Here is a 20,000-nt window from a genome sequence, read left to right as displayed (position 1 = left end):
TACTCTGGATAACAAATACATTTACAGACAACATTGAGACAAAGCTTCCTGACACATCTCCATCCAAACTCTTGGAAGAACTAATTGAAATCTCATCTGATACCACCTGGAGAGCTCGTTTCAGAGTGTGGTGCTGAGTACCAAGTATCTCATGATGCAGCAGTTAAGGTGTTGATACCATTCAGCACCACATATCTGTGGCTTTTCATCCATGACAGCTCTGAAAACAAGATATAGGGCCAAGTTGAGCCTTGAGGATGACATGCGTGTTGCCTTGTCAAAGATCTCCCCACGTATTGACCGTATTATTAGCCAGCAGCAGCAGACCTCGCATTGAGCTAGAAATGTCCACTGAGTGAACAAGTGCTTATTTTCTGTATTTATTTATATTTTTTGAGAAATGGTAACTTGGTGATCCTTTTCTGTGAAATGGTCACACTTATCCAAATATGCTATTTTTATGGAGAACAGTGCAGCTGCAACAGATAGCACTTTAGTGATCCTTTTCTGTATTTAAAAAAAAATACATGATTTTCAGTTTTTGAGAAATGGTCACACTTATCCAAATATGCTATTTTTATGGAAAAGAGTGCAGCTGCAACAGATAGCGCTTTAGTGATAATTTTCTGTAATTTTATTTAAAGATATATGCTATTTGATTTACTACTACAAATCTACAGTGTAATGCAGTGGTGGTCGGCCCATAGGGGGCGCTGGGGCGCCGCCCCCCCTGGTAAAGAGAGCAGGAGAAGAAGAAATGTTTTATTTTTATTTTTATTTTAGACCCCTAAAAATTAAATAAACATGTTTAAAATGAAAAATATTTACTCATTTTAAGTATGTTTGTGTTTCAAATGCACAATAACGTTAACACTTTGATCGCCGGGGTTAAATATAACATGGAGAAGTTCCCCTTCTTTGCAGGGCTATAACTTTTTAAATTGTATTGCTAAATTGACATTACCATGGCCCATTCAATGTCCTATATCTATTGTTCAGGGTGTAGCAACGTTATACTTTTTCATTCACATATTCATACTAAAATACGGTCTAAAGTATAAGTATGTTTTTATCGTTTTCTGCAGCTTTCTCCAGAACTTGATTTATAGCCCTAAATGCATTATATTGATGATCAAATACAGTTTGGTAGGAATCTGTGCGAGATAAAAAATGTCAACTGGACGTGGTTCTAGAAGTTACTACGTATGATCTGATGTTGACCGGATGGGGGGGGGGTCGTTTATAATTCCGTGGGCAACGTTAGATGATTCATCTAGTGTGGGTGATATGATCATCAGAGCAGTTAGTATCGAAGACATTAAAAAATAACGCTGAAACTCACCGTAGCTTCCTCGCGCCGTTGGGAGATGAGCGTGGAACAAACATTTTTCTATTATGGGATGTTGAAATATCCGATCCATTTCCAGGTTGTATAATAGTATATACGTCCAAATCATGTTGTTTACCGAGTTATTGGTAACCGATCACCATCCATTGTGTCAAGATGGAGTCCTGCTAATGATAGCGAGTGCCCGGACGAAATATGGGTGAGCACCACTTCATCCGCATCACTTCCTGTTTGGGCGAGCGGCCGATCAGCCACCAGATGGCGCTCTTGAACCGTTGGAGAATTGACAGGGGCTCACCAGTACATATAATGTCTCCGGGGGAGAAATATGATTTCGATCACAGATTTTTAAAATATTGATATCAAAGACGCTGGACAGCGTCATCGGCAGAATAAGCATGGCGGGGAATGACGTGTTAAAGCGTCAACGGCGATTAAAGTGTTAATATATCAAATATAAATCATTGTTTTGTGATTCACATGATGTCACTGTCTGATATGATATAGAGATGAGTACCTCTAAAGCTGGGCGCATAGACGTAGCGCGCACACTGTATCATTGCAGCCAATTAAATAGGTCAAGCAAATATATTTTGCCTATCAGTGCGTTCAAATATGATATAATATGATGTAATCGGGCACGTTTTTCTAGCGCTCCAAGCAAGCAGGGTCACTGCTGTGTTGTCACTCCCTCCACACAGAACGGAGAGTTTGCTAGCTTACTAGTAGCTACCATGGATCATGGAGGCAGAACATTCCAACCTCGAATGCAGGTAAATCCCTCAAAACAATACCTTTTGAGAGATGAACACTGGAGTGAGTTTCGACCTCATCAGCCTGATATCTCAATTCAGAAACAATCAATACTCTGTCGTTTTCTAGCTGGTGGTACTTTGGCTAACAAGAAGCTATATGGCTAGCTGGATGCAGTCATGTAAATGCCGTTGCTTTCCATTCCTGCTTTTTAAAACGACGGGGACAGATGCAACATGCCCATGGTATGGACTGTTACTGGAGTTTCTTTTTGAGTGGATTTAAAAAAAAAAAAGTGGATTATGGCTTGTGGACAACTGAATATCTCGCCCCCTTCAACTCTTGTGATGGTAAGTCTATGTTTAATTTACGCAAGCTAGCCTTGGCTCTTTTAACAATATGCAAAATATGCTGTACTCATACTGAAGTTATTCTTGGTATATACTACATACTACTAGGTCTGATCCTTTGCAGTTCCTTCTAATTTGTGTAACGATAGCTGGGATTCCACGTCATGCTGTGTGTGTGTGTGAGAGAGAGAGAAAGAGAGGGATAGAGAGATAGAGGGGGATATACAGTAAATTTCGCAGAGTAAATTTTACTCAAACTGAGTCCATTTGAGACCAAGTGAGAACAATTTTACTCAGTTTGAGTAAAATTTACTCAGTTTGAGTAAAATTTACTTAGCGAAATTTACTGTACTAATTAATTTCGCCGCGGGGGGGCATAATCACCCGGGACAATATAATGGTAACTTGTTTTCAAATGACAAGATATACCTCTGTGATTATTATTGTACGGATCTGAATACGGGCGTGCGCGTGGGAGCATGCACAAATATATTACAGTGATAATATGCCTGCTCCCAAGTCCGAGAGAGAGAGAGAGAGAGCGAGAGAGCGAGAGAGAGAGAGAGAGAGGAGAGAGAGAGAGAGAGAGAGAGAGAGAGAGAGAGAGAGAGAGAGAGAGAGATTTGGGCATGCATGTTTGTGTAGGCGCTATGCATGGAAACGTGGCTGCATTGACTGTGATCATATATTGATTGATGGCAATGGTGATAGTTGTACTCTACCTACTTAAATATTCGTACCTTGTGGTTTCGCCGAAGCTCTGACGTGCACTGTGGTTTCGCCAATGCATGCACGCGTGTGTTTGTGTGTGTGTGTGTGTGACATTGTGACATTGTGATACCTCGGTACAATGTTTGCAAAATGTTTGGTATAGCGCCCCCCCTGGAGAAGAATTCACCAGCCGCCACTGGTGTAATGTCAACCATACTAAGCCATTTAGACCATAAACACCTGTTAATAATGCATTATATAGCCTCCTGCATATACACAGAAATGTGTTTCCCGGTTTCTTAAATAAACATTATTTTTAAAGCAAGTCATTTTGTCATCATTGTAGCAAAAAAGATAGGACCGGAAAAGTCTTTATCATATGTAGGGGGTGCCCTGGAATATTTTATTGAACACAGGGGTGCCTTGGCAGCAGAAAGGTGAGAACCCCTGACATACATGACATACAGATAGACAGTACTGCTACATCTAGACATGTATGACATACCAGATCTACAAATACAGTACTGTTTGTGGGGGTGGGGTGGGTTGGGGGGGGGGGGGGGGGGGGGGGGGCTGTACATTGGAGGGGGTTGGGTTTGGACATTTACCGGGCCAGTTTCGGGTTGCAGTCTCCCGTAGGTGCTCTTTTAGAGAGGTTTTGAAGGTGCGCAGTGAATCACATTCCTTTACAGCTGTGGGTAGAGCGTTCCACATTGATGTGGCATAGTTGCGAAACGTGTTTAGTCCCTTGTTGAGTCGAATCTGGGTTTAACATGATTTGTGGAGCTCCCTCTGGTGTTGTGGTCGTGGTATTCACTGACCTTTGGGAAGTATTTGACATGTACATGGGTACCTTAGTGGTGTAGTGTATCTTGTAGACCAGGCCCATTGCAAGTTGCTGTGTACTCTGTCGTCTACTCTAAGCCATCCTAGGTTGTCAAAGTGGGGCAAACAAATGTTGATGTTAAAGCCTCTGCAGATGACCTCGGTGCTGCCTTATCGCTCCCACAGGGCCTGTGCCTCGTACAATCTCTAAGTTCAACACACACAAACCCAGAGTAGATGTCTGTCTCAGTGTTTACAGTTTAACACGGTTTTAAAACTGATATCTATAGGTTGTTATAACCAAAAATGAAAACCATTGATTTCATCAATATGAACATACGTGTACATGTGCACGTGTGTGTGTGTGTGTGTGTGTGTGTGTGTGTGTGTGTGTGTGTGTGTGTGTGTGTGTGTGTGTGTGTGTGTGTGTGACAGACAGACAGACAGACACACACACAGACAGACACACAGACAGACACACAGACACACATTTAGCTGTCCTCAGATGTCACATGTTACTACTCTGTAATTGGTGGATGAAGTGAAGAGTCTTGACGTTTTGATTGGTCCTCAGGAGTGGCAGGACTATCGTCTGACCTGGATCCCAGAGGAGTTTGATGGGATGATGAAGGTCAGACCTGCCCTCCAAACACATCTGGCTGCCGGATGTGGTTGCTATACAACAAGTAAGTCAAACACTCGACACACACATAAAATGGACAAATGTGTTGTTAAGATTTAAAACAGAAACCACAGGGGGACATTGGTGTCTGTATCAAGTGGTCCAGTCAACGATTTCTGAGGCTTTTAATAGATAGTAGCGATAGCTACTGCAATGTCTGAAACAAGACACCAGCCAAGTAGCATTGACGTTTCCACCAGCAGCCAAGCAGAGGGGAAGAAGCCTAAGCCTATATATTTATATTTAACGCTACTAGTTAGCTGTGTTAATAGTTTATGTGATTGCTGCTGATTGATTGCTTTATATTGTCACTGGTTTGAATAGCTCTGGTGTACAGATCCAGCGGCCACCTATGTATGTGTGTGTGTGTGTGTGTGTGTGTGTGTGTGTGTGTGTGTGGTGTGTGTGTGTGTGTGTGTGTGTGTACGTGCGCGCGTGTGTGTGTGTGTGTGTGTGTGTGACCTATATCATGCCAGTACAGTACCTTTAACCCCCCCCCCCCCCCCCCCCCCCCCCCCCCCCCCCCCCCCCCCCCCCCCCCCCCCCCCCCCCCCCCAATGCCCGAATTTCCCCAAGGGGATCAACAAAGGATATTTTATCTTATCGTATATTATCTTACATACACAAACGGATGCACACACACACACACACACCACCACTGACATGCATATTCTCTTTCTTACACACATATTCACAGACACACAAACACTGAAACAAACTCACGCATGCATGCTCTCTTTCTTACAGACACACACACACACACACACACACACACACACACACACACACAAACTCTGAAATGCATATAACCATGTAAGCCCCCGTGCACCCATATAATGCACTCTCTCTCTCTCTGCCACACACACACACACAGACACACACACACACACACACACACACACACACACACTGACGGACACACACACACACTGACACAGACGGACGGACGGACCCACACACACACACACACACACACACACACACACACACACACACACACACACACACACACACACACACACACACACACACACACACACACACACACACACACACACACCACACACACACACACACACACACACACACACACACACTCACACACACGCACACACATTATTTCTAAACAAGAACTGCCTCCAGACACAGAATCTAGTGTTTTCCACCCGACTTAGTTCTGGAGCCTGCGATGTCCTCCTTGATCCTTGTTCCTTTGTACATATACAGTCAGACACAGCCTCCAAAGTGCACTATTGTATGTGTCAGTACCAACTGTGTATATAGCCTATAGCCCCCACAGTGCTTGTAGTGCTGTGGTACCAGTCAGTCCTTCCTCTACGAGCCGCAAGTTCACTCACTGAGCCCCTGTGTTCTACAGTGTCTCCTGTCTGCATGACGCATGTCCACCTCACAGCCACGGATACAGACTGTACCCGTGGTCACCTTCTCACCAGGGGCGGATTTAGGATTATAGGAGATCCGGGGCTTAGCCCAGATAGGTGCCCGCCTTTTTTTTCTTTTTTTTTTTTTCAATTTTTTTTTTCTTTTTTTCAGGCAAGGGGTGGCTTTTTTTTAATTTAATTAACCTGTACGTGCAATTTCCTGCAATATAGAGCCTTCAATCTTGACCAATAAAGCTGCTCTTTTCACTATAAAACTCAGTTAACCATAACGTAGTTATGGTTAGATTTATATATTGGGGGGGGATATATCATATTTTTCATATGATCAAAAAGTGGTGCAGCAAGAGCATACCTTTGCTCCCCCAAGTTCAATAGTGGGAGAGCAGAGATGCTCCGAATGCTCTTATGGCCAGGCGTCTATGATTCACTGATACAAAGTAAAATAGTGCAGTGCAATAAAATAGTTAGTAAAATAGAATAAAATAATGCAATAGTGCATTGCAATAAAATAGTTATCATCGTATTTTTTCGGGAGGCCGGTAAGGAGTGCATTACAGTAGTCAAGTTGGCTTGAAATAAAGGCATGGATCTGGTTTTCAGCGTCCTTTTGATTTATAAATGCTATGTTTCTAAGGTGGAAGAATTATGTTTTTGTCAACTTGTTGATTGTGATTTAAAGCTTAGGTCTGAGTCTACCATGACACCAAGACTTAACTCACTCAAATACAGTTAGCAGCTGGATAGACCACAGATGGAAATTAGCTTCTGCTAAATCTGGTGCTAACATATTTTCATGTAACAATGATGAATTGTCAATTTTTTTTTTTTTTTTTTTTTTTAAATAGATTCGGGGCTTTTCAGAAAACATTCGGGGCTTGAGCCCAAGTAGCCACCCCCTAGCTCCGCCCCTGCTTCTCACCTCCCACACGCTACTCTCATTACCACCTTACTGTAAAGTGACTCTGGGCTCTAGAAAAGAGCTATATACATGTAATTTATTATAATAATAATTATTATTATTATTACATGGCGTTTTCACATTCGCCGAAATGCTTGCTTGTGATTGGTCAATAGCACTCGTCAGAGGTCCGATATTACTCGATAACGGACCTCTGCCGAACAATAATGACCGCTGTGCGCAGCTGGACCAATCAAGCCCACTACAACACTGTATCAGTGCTGCTCAGCATATGCACAGCTGCACTCAGTCATGCAATCAGACCACAGACCTGCCGGCTGCCGATAATAATAATCACTTTATTTGGGCTGACAGAGCCACAGAACAACTGCGTCTGCATTTGATCTCGTCTTGTCGATGAATTAGGTATATTGTTAGTAAGTTAGCCATGTAATAAGCGGGATAATGTATAGCCTATACTCGGTCATTGTCGCAAAATAATTGACCTTCACTGACGTTTAAAACACCTCGGCTGCGCCTCGGAGTTCTAAACTCCGTGTCTGTCAATTATTTTGCAACAATGACCTCGTAGCTATACATTATCCCTTACTTATTATTACTATTATTATTATTGTTATTACCGTACATCTAAATCTCATAAGATGCTGAAGACACGGAGTACCTTCATGCAGACACACAAACAACACACAACACACACACACACACACATACGTACGTAAGGACATGAGTGAGCGAGTGCACAATGATGCAGCAGGCATACTGTACTTACACACACACACAAAAACACACATGCACGCACATGCACACACGCCACACACACACACACACACACACACGCATGCATGAATGATGATGAAGCACAATAGAAGAAGAGTCATGGCTATAGGACCTCGGTAGTGGCTAATGGGATCCAAATACACAAATAAAACACACGTGCGCACACACACACACACACACACACACACACACATAAACACTAACGCCCCCCTCCTCTCCTGTCATCTATTTTTGTGTTGAAGATGTCTGAATTTTTCCCCCGCGGTGGGCATCTGCTTTTGCCACTGTCCAGCTCCAAATATACCTCTCTGACCTTCCAATCAATACAATGAATTCACATTCCAATGATCACGTGGAGTCTCTGCCCGGCCTGGAAGTAAAGGGTCAGGAAGATCCTTCGGTAAGGAATCCCCATCTAGAACAACCGGGCAGTAGGAAATACAACATTAAAAATTAAATAAAAAAAGCTTTCTGTGAATGATTATGTGGGCTATTGGGACACACTATTGTCTATGTCTGGGTCTTTTAATATGTCATGATGTGTTCTGTCCTTGTGTACATGACTGCATTGTGACATGTATCCTATCGTATGTCTATGTGCTTTTGTTGTGTTTTTATTGTAATGTTATTTATCTTGATTTTATTCTGTTTTAATTGCTAACCCTTTTTCACACAGGATTTTAGCCTGTACCTTCTGGCAGGGGGACTGCCAATGGAAATTAGCCTTTTGGCTAAAATTGGGTGGATTTACATCTGTAAAATGTTTTATTAATGTACGCTGTCCCCCTTGATCAAATAAAGTAAACCTAAACCTAAACTATATCAAACCTTTACCTAGTAGGCCTAATGATAACCTACCAGAGATGTAGGAATGATATTAATTAAAACCTTTATTTATGCTCAGGTGAGCTCTGAGGCGAGGCCCCCCTCATTTACAGACCTGCTGAGTGTACAACAAAATAAAACAACAAATGGAAGCATAATAAAGCCAGAATATTCATAAAACAAAGATCTAATTCTCTGTGGTCAATAAACCATCTTCTTTTTCTTCCGAATAATTGGAGACCTGTTGTAATCATGCTGCGGCTCAACATTGAGTGCGAGACAAAGTATATGTACACATACATATCATCTGTATAATAATTGTTATACAGTATAATTTAATTAAATAGGTAAATGACATGCTGGAGGTCTGAGACAGGTATAAGGTAGCAGTCATGTAGATGGAAACTCTATGTAAGCTAGCTTATCAGTGTACAGTGATCTGTCCGGCCTTCTCCTGTTTCCTTCCTTCTATCTTAGCCTTAGTGAAGATCTCTGACCCTGGATAAAAACGATCTGTTTACCCCCGCGTGCCCCCCCCCCCCCCCCCTTCTTCTACATCACATCCTTTACTGTCTCAAAGTCAATCACCTTAATGAGAAGATAAGTAACTTTACACACAGCCAAACCTGAAGCCTCAAACTGGCTTGGGAACATTCTGTGCATTAGGCAAATTAACGATCAATGCCGTTGATCTTGACTGGGGATTGTTATCTATGATCTGGCAGAAAGAGTATTTGTTATACAGGGTGCACTTGACCTAAGTGGGTCAAGTATACATAGCCGATACCAGCCTGTAGAAAGTATTATCCATTCTGTATTTTATTGAATATGTGTATTGATATTTTACACTACAGCCACACTATAGGGCGGCACGGTGGGGCAGTGTTTAGCACTGTTGCCTCACAGCAAGAAGGCCCTGGGTTCGAGGTTTTGACCGGCTTTCTGTGTGGAGTCTGCACGTTCTCCCTGTGTTTGCGTGGTTTTGACCAAGGTGCTGGCATTACAACTGGCGTCGGCCCCCGGGCGCTGCATGAGGTGTGGCTGCCCGCTGCTCCCGAATAGTTAGGATGGGTCAAATGCAGAGAGAAAAAATTCCCCCAAGGGGATTAATGAAGGTACAACACAACTCAGCTCTCAGGTCAAACTCTTTGAGTTAAAGATTAACCCTTGCAGGTGTAAGTTCTTTGGGTGGGATTCTAAAGGTTGTAGCCATTGTAACAGCATCATTAGAATAGTCAGTTGTTCGTCCTGTGTACATCTGAAAACGACTGTGTTTTTTTTCCTTTCTTCCCTTTGACACCGTCAATCTGACTGCTAGACTCTAGTTTAATTTGAGCTGTCTCACATGACCTGACCTCTGACCTGACCGGATCTGACCTGATCTGACCTATAATAAATATTATTTCCTGTTCACACTGTTCCATGTTCACCAGAGACTTATCGGTGGTGTGTGTTACCTTAACACCCTGACATACTGTACCTCACACTCTCCTGGCTGTGTGTGTGTGTGTGTGTGTGTATGTGTGTGTGTGTGTGTGTGTGTGCGTGCGTGTGTGCGTGCGTGCGTGCGTGCGTGCGTACGCGCGTTGGGACCTCGCTAATGATACTTAGGGTGTAATCTAATGAGAAACAATTGTGATGAATTTCCATGTTACAGTATTTACAGGACTCAGGAGAAACATAGCCATTCATTATCATAATGTGCATGGTTAGCCAAATTGAATTGAGATGAAATGACTACGGTACTTAAACGCTGCTGTGTATAGCTCATGTCTCCAGTCTCCCCCCCCCCCCCCCCCCTCTCTCTGTCGCTCAGCGCCGACGGGATGTACGAGGTGTCCTTCTACTCCAACGCGGTGGTCTCCCACGACGGCAGCATCTTCTGGCTGCCCCCGGCCATCTACAAGTCGGCCTGCAAGATCGAGGTCAAGCACTTCCCCTTCGACCAGCAGAACTGCACCTTGCGCTTCCGCTCCTGGACCTACGACCGCACGGAGATCGACCTGGTGCTGCGCACCGACGTGGCCAGCATGGACGACTTCACGCCCAGCGGCGAGTGGGACATCATCGCCCTGCCGGGCCGCCGCAACGAGAACCCGGCCGACCCCACCTACGTGGACATCACCTACGACTTCATCATCCGCAGGAAGCCCCTGTTCTACACCATCAACCTCATCATCCCCTGCGTCCTCATCACCTCCCTGGCCATCCTGGTGTTCTACCTGCCCTCCGACTGCGGCGAGAAGATGACCCTGTGCATCTCCGTCCTGCTGGCGCTCACCGTGTTCCTGCTGCTGATCTCCAAGATCGTCCCGCCCACCTCCCTGGACGTGCCGCTGGTGGGCAAGTACCTGATGTTCACCATGGTCCTGGTCACCTTCTCCATCGTCACCAGCGTGTGCGTGCTCAACGTGCACCACCGCTCGCCCACCACGCACACCATGCCGCCGTGGGTGAAGCTGGTGTTCCTGGACAAGCTGCCCGCCTTGCTCTTCATGAGGCAGCCCAGGAACAGCTGCGAGCGCCAGCGGCTCCGCCAGAGGAGGAGGGGGGCCCAGGAGCAGAGGGAGGGCGGGCGGAGCGGGGAGGCCGGGGGGATGATGGTGGGGCTGGGGGCCGGGGGCGTGGGGGGGGGCAACGGAGGGAGTAGCAAAGAGAACAGCGACCCCTGCACGTGCTACGTGAACCGGGCGTCCGTCAAGCAGTTCGGGGGGGAGCTGGGTGGCGCCGGAGGGGGAGCTGGGGGCTCCATGGATGGTCTAAACGGGCTGAGGGAGGCCCGGGAGGGGAGCTCTGGGAACCTGACCTCCAGAAAGCAGGCGGCGGGGGGCCCCGCTCTGACTCAGGCCCTGCTCGCACAGGCCTGTCCGGGGTTCGAGGAGGCTGTGGACGGGGTGCGCTTCATCGCCAACCACATGAGGAGTGAGGACGACGATCAGAGTGTGAGTGTTATATTGCGGGGAGCTTATTTCTGTAGCGTATGTGTAAAAGTTTGACGGTTGATCAAATACTGTGCCATAATTTATGTAAAACACAAAGGATGTATGCCAACTGTTTCCAAGGACTCATTATAATTTCATTCGGAGTGGAAATGAGTGTATGCTTAAAAGGCTCTTCGTACATGTCTTCTGTAACAGTGTTGGTCTGTCCGTCCCTACAAGAGTAAACTATTTAACGATGACTTCACTGACGTCACACTCTGAACAGTAGACCAATCAGAGCTTATGACTTAAATGACGTCACACAGTGGCTGACGCATGGCATGGTCAGATGAATTCATGAAATATTGAGTAACAAACACTGACTGACATTACCTATGCTAATCGGTCTTAGCACTTAGCACTAAGCTAAACATTTGTTGTTACTTACTTGCTTGTTGTCAAAAAGGCTATGATAGAGCTCCTGTTTTGATGTCAAAAAGCTTATTTAATGTTTGCTGCTTTATCATTGGATAAAGCTAGATAACATTTTTAGTTTTGTTTTGCTCCTATACTCAATCAGCTTGCTAATCTAATGATAACTAGCTTGGTATAGTTTGGGCGTGACATTGTTCTTGAACCATCCAGCTCTTTTGAGCGGTTCTTCGGTAGGAAACGAAGGGAACTGAGTCACTGGGAGAAGAGCCTTTCTTCTGGGAATGGTAGATTTCCTTTAGGCGGTGATTTAGGATGGATCATATTGCAGTGGAAACTCGACAGAATGGTAGACTAACTTCTCACTTGATTAGACTAACTTTTTAACTTGTTTTCAGACTTGTCCTGTAATGTGTCTTTGTAGGGAAACCAAAAATACCAATAATGGCAGTTAAATATGAATTACATTTACATTTAGATGAGATAAGTCCTGCTTACATTTTATGTGTTGTGATTACTGCCATTCATTGATTTGAAGCTGTTAAAATCCTGCCACTAGCACTGCTTTCTGCAATGCTGCTTTTCGCACTGATAAACAATGTAAAAAGATATATATATATATATATATATATATATATATATATATATATATATATATATATATATATAAATGTAGCAGGGTGGATTATCCCTGCTTCGTGGGAACGGGTGTGCACAGCCACTGGGTAGCGAGACACAGTAGAGCTCCGTCTGACTGCACCCTCGTCTTTGGGCCTGGAGCGTCAAACTGGAGGCCGGCAGTGGGAGTGGATGGGGCCCGGGATTTACCAACCTGGTCTGGTACTCTGGTCTTCCTCGCCTTTCCAGGGCGGTCAGCAGTACTCCCCAACTCGCTCTCACTTTCCCCAATTACTCCTTTAACCCTCCCACACCTAGTGACTGAATTGTAAATAAATAACTTAGTTCCCCCCGCAAGCAGTAACTTCCCTCAGTGACATTAGAAACCTTATAATGAAAAGGGAAAAGTTGGATAGGAAGGGGTTAATTGTATTAACGTTACCCACACCAAAAGAGTTAATAATAGGCTCAGGAATGGACACGCACACAGAACCCCATCTAATTCTTTATGTTAATTGTACTGTTTAGTTACAAAGATTTAATGGCAATGTTTAAATAGGATGGAATTTTACCATTACCCAAGTTGTAACTCAATACCTTCTAGACACTTATATTATACACCAATGTGCTTGACTCATCACCCACGTCTGGGTTAATACCAGGGATAATACCTCTCTCAGGCTTTAATTATATGGTAAGGATAGTACCTCTCTAAGGCTTTACTTATAGTACCACGGGTCAGTAACCTTCCCGCAGGGAAAGGGTTAATTAGATGGGAAATTATTATTAAAGAACAAACACGTTATCACACTCAAAGAAAATGAAAAGGTGGGCCCACTTTACCAAAACAAAAGTCCTATACTAATGCCGGCATGTAATGTTTATGGGGTACCCCTATGAACTGTAGTTAGCAACGTTAGCTTCACCCGTAGGCCACATCACACTGTGTACTGTGCAATAAGATCCTGAGCATCGAAGCTCTATTGTACTCAACCAAGATGGCGGCCTCGCCGCGCCACCACTGTCCGGGTAGCAAGATGGCGTCGAACGCTCTCGTCACGGGCGCTAGCAAGCGGGGCTGGAGCAGAGGGAGCAGTAGCGGGCTGAGAGCGCGTGCTGGGTGATGGCGACCTCTGCTGGACGGGAAGAACTCCCGTGCTGGGCTGAAGACAGCCGGTGCAGAGCAGATGTCGAACGCCGGCGAAGACTGGTTGTTGATGGCCGGTGCTGGGTAGACGCGCGACACTAATCTGGCCCTACCTTAACTGAAGCTACTCTGTGGGTCCCAAACAGCCCTCCTGCTATTCGGTTATACTGTTAACGCAACGTGGCTGACTATACCACCGGTCTCTTCATCGCCTCGCGCCCGGTGTATACTGGAGTCAATATAGCCGTTAGCAGCATGCTAATACACCGCACACACTGCTGCTATAACACGTTATCTAGGGACGTTAGTCCTTGGGTTCGGTCTCTCTTACTCACACACTATCACGGATACTTCTAGGATAACCCGTCATATACTCAAGTTCAATACGTTCACAACGGGGGCTCTGTCAAGACACGACCGACCAGGTCCAAGTCCACTGTCGAAGAGGCTGGCTCGCCTCACTTCCGTTCCCGTTCACTTGCTTCTCCTGCTGTCTCTCTCTCGTGCGATCTGCCTGCCACCGCCGCCCCCTGCTGGTACCGCCAACTAGCCCCACAGGAAGCACTGGGTGGAAAGAATATGATCCAGTTTACTGTTTATAATCCATATTCCAGCCGGTGAAAGAAGGAGGGAATATCAATGGAAACTAGTTAATATGTCTTTGTGCACAAAGGGGAGATAAAAGGCAAGTCAGCACTTCTGAATAATAGCCACATATTCAGGGTGCTACATTTATATATATATATATATATATATATATATATTCTAAGTAAAATTAAGAGTCGTTCAAAAGAACAGGAACAGAGCCGTATTGTTATGGTTTGTAACCGACCCCAATCACACAACACAAGACAGGTATGAGAGTAAGCCAAAACAGGGCAAATATTTATTATAGAACAAAAAGCGGCACAGTCCCTTTAAGGGAGAACACAAAAACACTAGAGTCAAAGAAATATGGAAAATGCGGCACTGTGCCTTTAAGAGGCGAACAGGCTAAGGTACGAAGGCTAAGGGACAGGGCCAGGGCTAAGTGTTAGGGCCAGGACCAGGGGCACTGGAGAGGGGGACAGGGACAGAGGCCCGGAGAGGCGGGCTGGAGACAGGGACAGAGAACAGGGTTAAGGCCTTGGACAGGGCGAGGGCCAGAGCTGCTTACAGGGATGAGGACAGGGTTCCGACGGTGGAGGCCTGGCACGGGGACAGGGGCCCGACGGCTGAGGCCTGGCACGGGGACAGGGGCCCGACAGCGGAGGCCTGGCACGGGGACAGGGGCCCGACGGCTGAGGCCTGGCACGGGGACAGGGGCCCGACAGCGGAGGCCTGGCACGGGACAGGGGCCCGACAGCGGGGGCCGGGCACGGAGACAGGGGCCCGACAGCGGGGGCCGGGCACGGAGATCCTCCTCCTCCTCTTCGGATGCTGCAGACGGGCAGCGCAGAACAAAGGGGGGTCCCAGGGGACCGGGATGGGAACACGCCGTCCTCCCGTGGAATACTAGGGAGCAACGACGAGGCCTCACCCCAGGAACGAGGATCACGAAGAGACGCCTTCCTCCCGTGGAATCGGGGAGCGATGACGAGCCTGGGTCCAAGGGGAACGGGATGGGCACACGCCGTCCTCCCGTGGAATACTAGGGAGCGACGACGAGCCTCACCCCAGGAACGAGGATCACGAAGAGACGCCTTCCTCCCGTGGAATCGGGAGCGATGACGAGCCTGGGTCCAAGGGGAACGGGATGGGCACACGCCGTCCTCCCGTGGAATACTAGGGAGCGACGACGAGCCTCACCCCAGGAACGAGGATCACGAAGAGACGCCTTCCTCCCGTGGAATCGGGAGCGATGGCGTGCCGCCTTGACGTCTGGAGTGGGAACACTGGAAAACCTCCCGTAGAGAATTAGAGAGCGAAGACGGTGTCCCACTCCAGGCAAACCGCGACAGGTGGTGATGGCTGGGCCGTCGTCTCACACCGGAGACGCGGCAGGTGATGGTGACGTACAGGATGGTAACGTACAGCACTCCATGAACACAGACACAGATACAGAACGACCCGACCAGGACTGGAGGGGAGCCTGCCACCTAAGTACTCTCCCGAGCAGATTGCAAACTCCCAACAGGTGCGTGAGGGTAGAGGAACAGAATGTCCAAGGGTGGGGGCTGGTGAAGAGTAGGAGGCAGGCAAAAGTTCTCACAAGGGTGGGGGCTGGTGAAGAGTAGGAGGCAGGGAAAATTCTCGAAAGGGGTGGGGGCTGGTGAGGTGAGGAAAAGGGAAAAAAGGTCCAGGGAACAGGCGATTCCTCACACGTATGATCCATCTCCCTTAGAAGAGCTGTAATTCCCATCACTAGTCGGCTGCTAAATTTGGTTGTTTAGGTTTAGGACATGTCTTAACTAGTTTATCAGTTAATCAGTTCTCATTAATCTCATTAATCTCATTAATCTCGACTTGATTAATGAGTTGGACAATGGCATGGAACTTCTTCTGTGGAGGCTGTTAGCGACTGCAATATGTGACTTTGTACAATGCACACCTTTCTTAGAGCAGTCGTAACTATTGAATCGTTACTTGGATTTATGTCGTACTCGTGACAGATATTTGTGGCGCTTCTGCTTTTTAATTTTGTCCTAAACGCTTAAACCAGGATTTACTAGGCACTTACATTGTAGCTAGGCTGCATTATAATCTATGCACAGCTTGGCGCAACCAGCCCATGGGTATGAGAAAGTGTCATATTATGTGGATGTGTGGATAACACCACTTAGCCTACATTATAAATCTACATATTGTAATGCAGTGTTTATATAACGAACGTGTGAAAGTCCAAGATAATGAATACACCAGCAACAGAGCCGTATGTCGAATGTCATACATAATCATAATGAGGCCACCGCCGCATAGCAGTGCTACACTGCTGCAGCATTTGGGAAACATAGGGGGACTATAGCAGAGCATGAGTACAAGAGACAGATCTGGCAAGCGACTCACGGAGGCCTCTGAGTGTGCAACACAGAGTTGTAATTATAGCTGCTGCGTGACACGAGGAGCATAGAGGAGCGGTATAACCGGGCTCTCCTCACGCTCAGAGGATGGGAGACGCAGAGGAGGGGAAGGCAGGCGTTTGTATCTCTTTTTCCTCGCGGCATCTTCGGAGGGCGAGTCTCCACTCCTGGAATGAAAGACCCTGACGTAGGGGGGGGAATTAACAATCCGCTGTAATCCTGTCCGTCATCACCATAGCTACCGCCCTGTCACCATGCCGACCGATTTTTAAGACCTCCCTCTTGTATTCCCACCGCTGCTCCTCCTCCTCGCCCCTCCCCCTCCTCCCCGATGCATGACCACCAAGCCTACGACCCTACCCTCTCTAACTGCCTTCTCCTTCTCTCATCTCTCATCTCTCTCTCTCTCTCTCTCTCTCTCTCTCTCTCTCTCTCTCTCTCTCTCTCTCTCTGTCTCTCACCCCCCCCTCCTCACTTGTGTCAGACCTCATCAGAGCTATGTGCAGAATCAGTCTCTGCTCACATTAACCCCTAACCTCCATTATCACCCTCTGTGTAGGTAAGGTAGAGCGAGAGAGAGAGAGAGAGAGAGAGAGAGAGAGAGAGAGAGAGAGGAGAGAGAGAGAGAGAGAGAGAGAGAGAGAGTGATGTTGTCTACATTAACCTCCCCCCATCCTAATTTCTTCCTCTCCAATCCACAGGTGAGTGAAGACTGGAAGTACGTCGCCATGGTGATCGACCGGCTGTTTCTGTGGATCTTTGTGTTTGTGTGCGTGTCCGGAACAGTAGGAATGTTCCTGCAGCCCCTATTCCAGAACTACACGGCCAAGACCATCACCAGCACGCCTGGCTGACCATTCACAGGCCCCCGATGTGCTGACGGACAGCCCCCCCACCCAATCAGCACAGCAGGACAGGGCTGGAGGGGGGGGGGGGGGGGGGGGGGGGGGGGTCTGCGTTTTATTATGCCTGTGGAACTGGAACTGGGAACAGGACAGCAACCACACCCATTACCTTTATAATAACTTTTTTGCAAAGAAAAAGAGACGTTTTTTCTTGTTTGAAGAAAGAATTATATAAACACTGTCATATTATTAACTGCAGACGATGAATGGACTGACCTCCCCTTTCTGGTGGAAAGGTCCCTCCCTTCTCTCTTCACAAGCCAATCAGGGAGAAAGGAAAGTCTGGTTTACTTCCTATCGAACGCTACGCCAGCCAATCAGCCCACTGCTCAATTGACACATGATATGGCCCCACCTCCAACCGCTGTAGACATTGCTTATTCAGAACCCTGATTGATGTCAATGGGGGCTAATCAGAAAGGGAAGGGAAGTTCATATCATGGCTCCTATATATCATGGCTCCTATTATTTCTTTCCTCAAATCCACCATTTCAATCAACTGAATCAGTATATTTTACCATAGCATAGCGGCTTACCACAGTATAGCATTGAGTATGATATATTATTACGATTTCCCTATGTGTTTGTTTAGTCCATGCAGGGGACTGTTGCTGGTAGAGAGACTGCGGTACAGTGGTGTGTTGTATGACTCTATAGATTAAACAAGAATGTGATATTTGTACTACACAGCCTGTGATGCGCACACTAACACAAATAGGCGTACAAGCAACAGATTGTGAAGGGAAGCTATGAAAGGCATAAAACGTAGTTATATTCAAAAGAAAAAGAGTGAGATGTGTTACTAGAGGATATTCAAACGGGTCAAGTCAGGATATCGATTTTTGCATGAGCAGATATCTGCTTCGACAGTTCTGTACAGTAAGTAGGGTACAGCAGCAGCCTGCTGCGCCAAAGGGGCAAAGCTGCGGTGAGATTGAGTGTGAACTCAGTGGGCTCCTGAGAAACCAAGACGTCTGAGCCAAAATGGAGGATTCTTCTTATGGGCAATGGACAGCGGTACCTGAACACTATAGTGGCTCCAAGATGGAGAACTCCAACTTGAAGCCGAGATGGGGGAAATAATAATGTGTGTATCAAATAATGTCGATGGAAGGGGGTGGGAGTTTCTCATGGAAATTAAGCTACTCTGTGTATTAATATGTAATTACACAAAATGTTTGTTTTCTGTCATTGCTGTGCATTTGCATATCAGAGTAAGACAGTGTCTCACTTGTTCCTCCTTCCTGCACCTCTCTCTTCTCTAATCATCTCCTCTTCTCTCTTCTCTCTTCTCTGCTCCTCTCCCCACCTACTCCTCTCCCCCTCTCCCTTATCTTCTCCTCCTCTCTCAGAATTGTGTTTTGTGGTGTATGACTCAGTCCTGTGTGTGACAGGATGTAATGCTGTGTGGTAATGACAATGCCAACACAGGGTCTTTGGCTATTACAGTAATGGGCTTTTGTCCGTTTACTGTGTGTGATGTTCAGAGCATGTGTGTGTGTGAGAGAGAGTTAACCCATGTATGTGTGAGACTTGTGTGTGTGTGTGTGTGTGTGTGTGTGTGTGTGTGTGTGTGTGTGTGGTGTGTGTGTGTGTGTGTGTGTGTGTGTGTGTGTGTGTGTGTGTGTGTGTGTGTGTTCTCGAGCGCGTGGAGATACAACCCAGTATATGACATGTATCCTAATGAGGATAACAATGACCTACAGTATATTACTGTACCACCTCCACGAGTCCATGCCGCAGCCGTCTTCCCCTCCTCCTCCCTTCAGTCATCACGCCTTTTCCACCTCATCTTCATCCCCTTCGCTGATCATCTGGACATTATCTCTCCATCGTCCTTTCTTCTCGCTCATTAAGGACTCTTCTACACACATGCATACACCACACACACACACAGCAACTCCTTTCATTCCAATTAATGTATCTTCTATTTAACCAGGCAAGTAAATTAAGAGCAAATTACTTATTTACAGTGAGTGGCCTAGCAAAGAGGGAGATTGCCTTTTCGAAAAGTGTGTGTGTGTAGGTGTGTGTGTGTGTGTGTGTGTGTGTGTGTGTGCGTGTGTGCGTGTGTGTGTTGTGTGTGTGTGTGTGGTGTGCTGTCTAGTGAGTATGTGTGTGTGTGTGTGTGTGTGTGTGTGTAGCCAGAGTGTAGGGAATAAATCACAAAGCAAATAAAACACTTACCATATAACAAAACACCAAAACTGGCAATAAAATAAACAAAATAGTCAAATAGTGCATATCAAAGCCCTGACCAGCAGAGCAGAATGGAACACAAGCATGGAACAATAAATGCACAACACTAATTAGTACATTAATACATTATAATAAATACATTTTAAGTGATTCCATGACACAGAAAGAGGCCACGGTATAATCATA

The 20,000-nt window shown here is 46.2% G+C and overlaps 1 protein-coding gene across 1 annotated transcript in view; it reads left to right on the top strand.

Annotated features, from left to right (window-relative positions):
- LOC311247735 (neuronal acetylcholine receptor subunit beta-2-like) overlaps positions 1–17,564 on the top strand; it is a gene marked incomplete at both ends in the record, with an annotated part of 141,967 nt that extends 124,403 nt beyond the window's left edge. Inside the window, 5 exon segments of the mRNA XM_084338739.1 lie at positions 4,562–4,624; positions 4,626–4,661; positions 4,663–4,673; positions 10,410–11,535; positions 17,412–17,564. Coding sequence (XP_084194865.1) covers positions 4,562–4,624; positions 4,626–4,661; positions 4,663–4,673; positions 10,410–11,535; positions 17,412–17,564 — 1,389 coding nt within the window.
- Positions 17,565–20,000: the final 2,436 nt, after the last annotated feature.

The sequence above is a fragment of the Notolepis coatsorum genome (genome assembly GCF_963971535.1).
Source record: "Notolepis coatsorum genome assembly, contig: SCAFFOLD_360, whole genome shotgun sequence".
Lineage (NCBI taxonomy): Eukaryota > Metazoa > Chordata > Actinopteri > Aulopiformes > Paralepididae > Notolepis > Notolepis coatsorum.
This window is presented reverse-complemented; position numbering and strand designations above follow the sequence as displayed.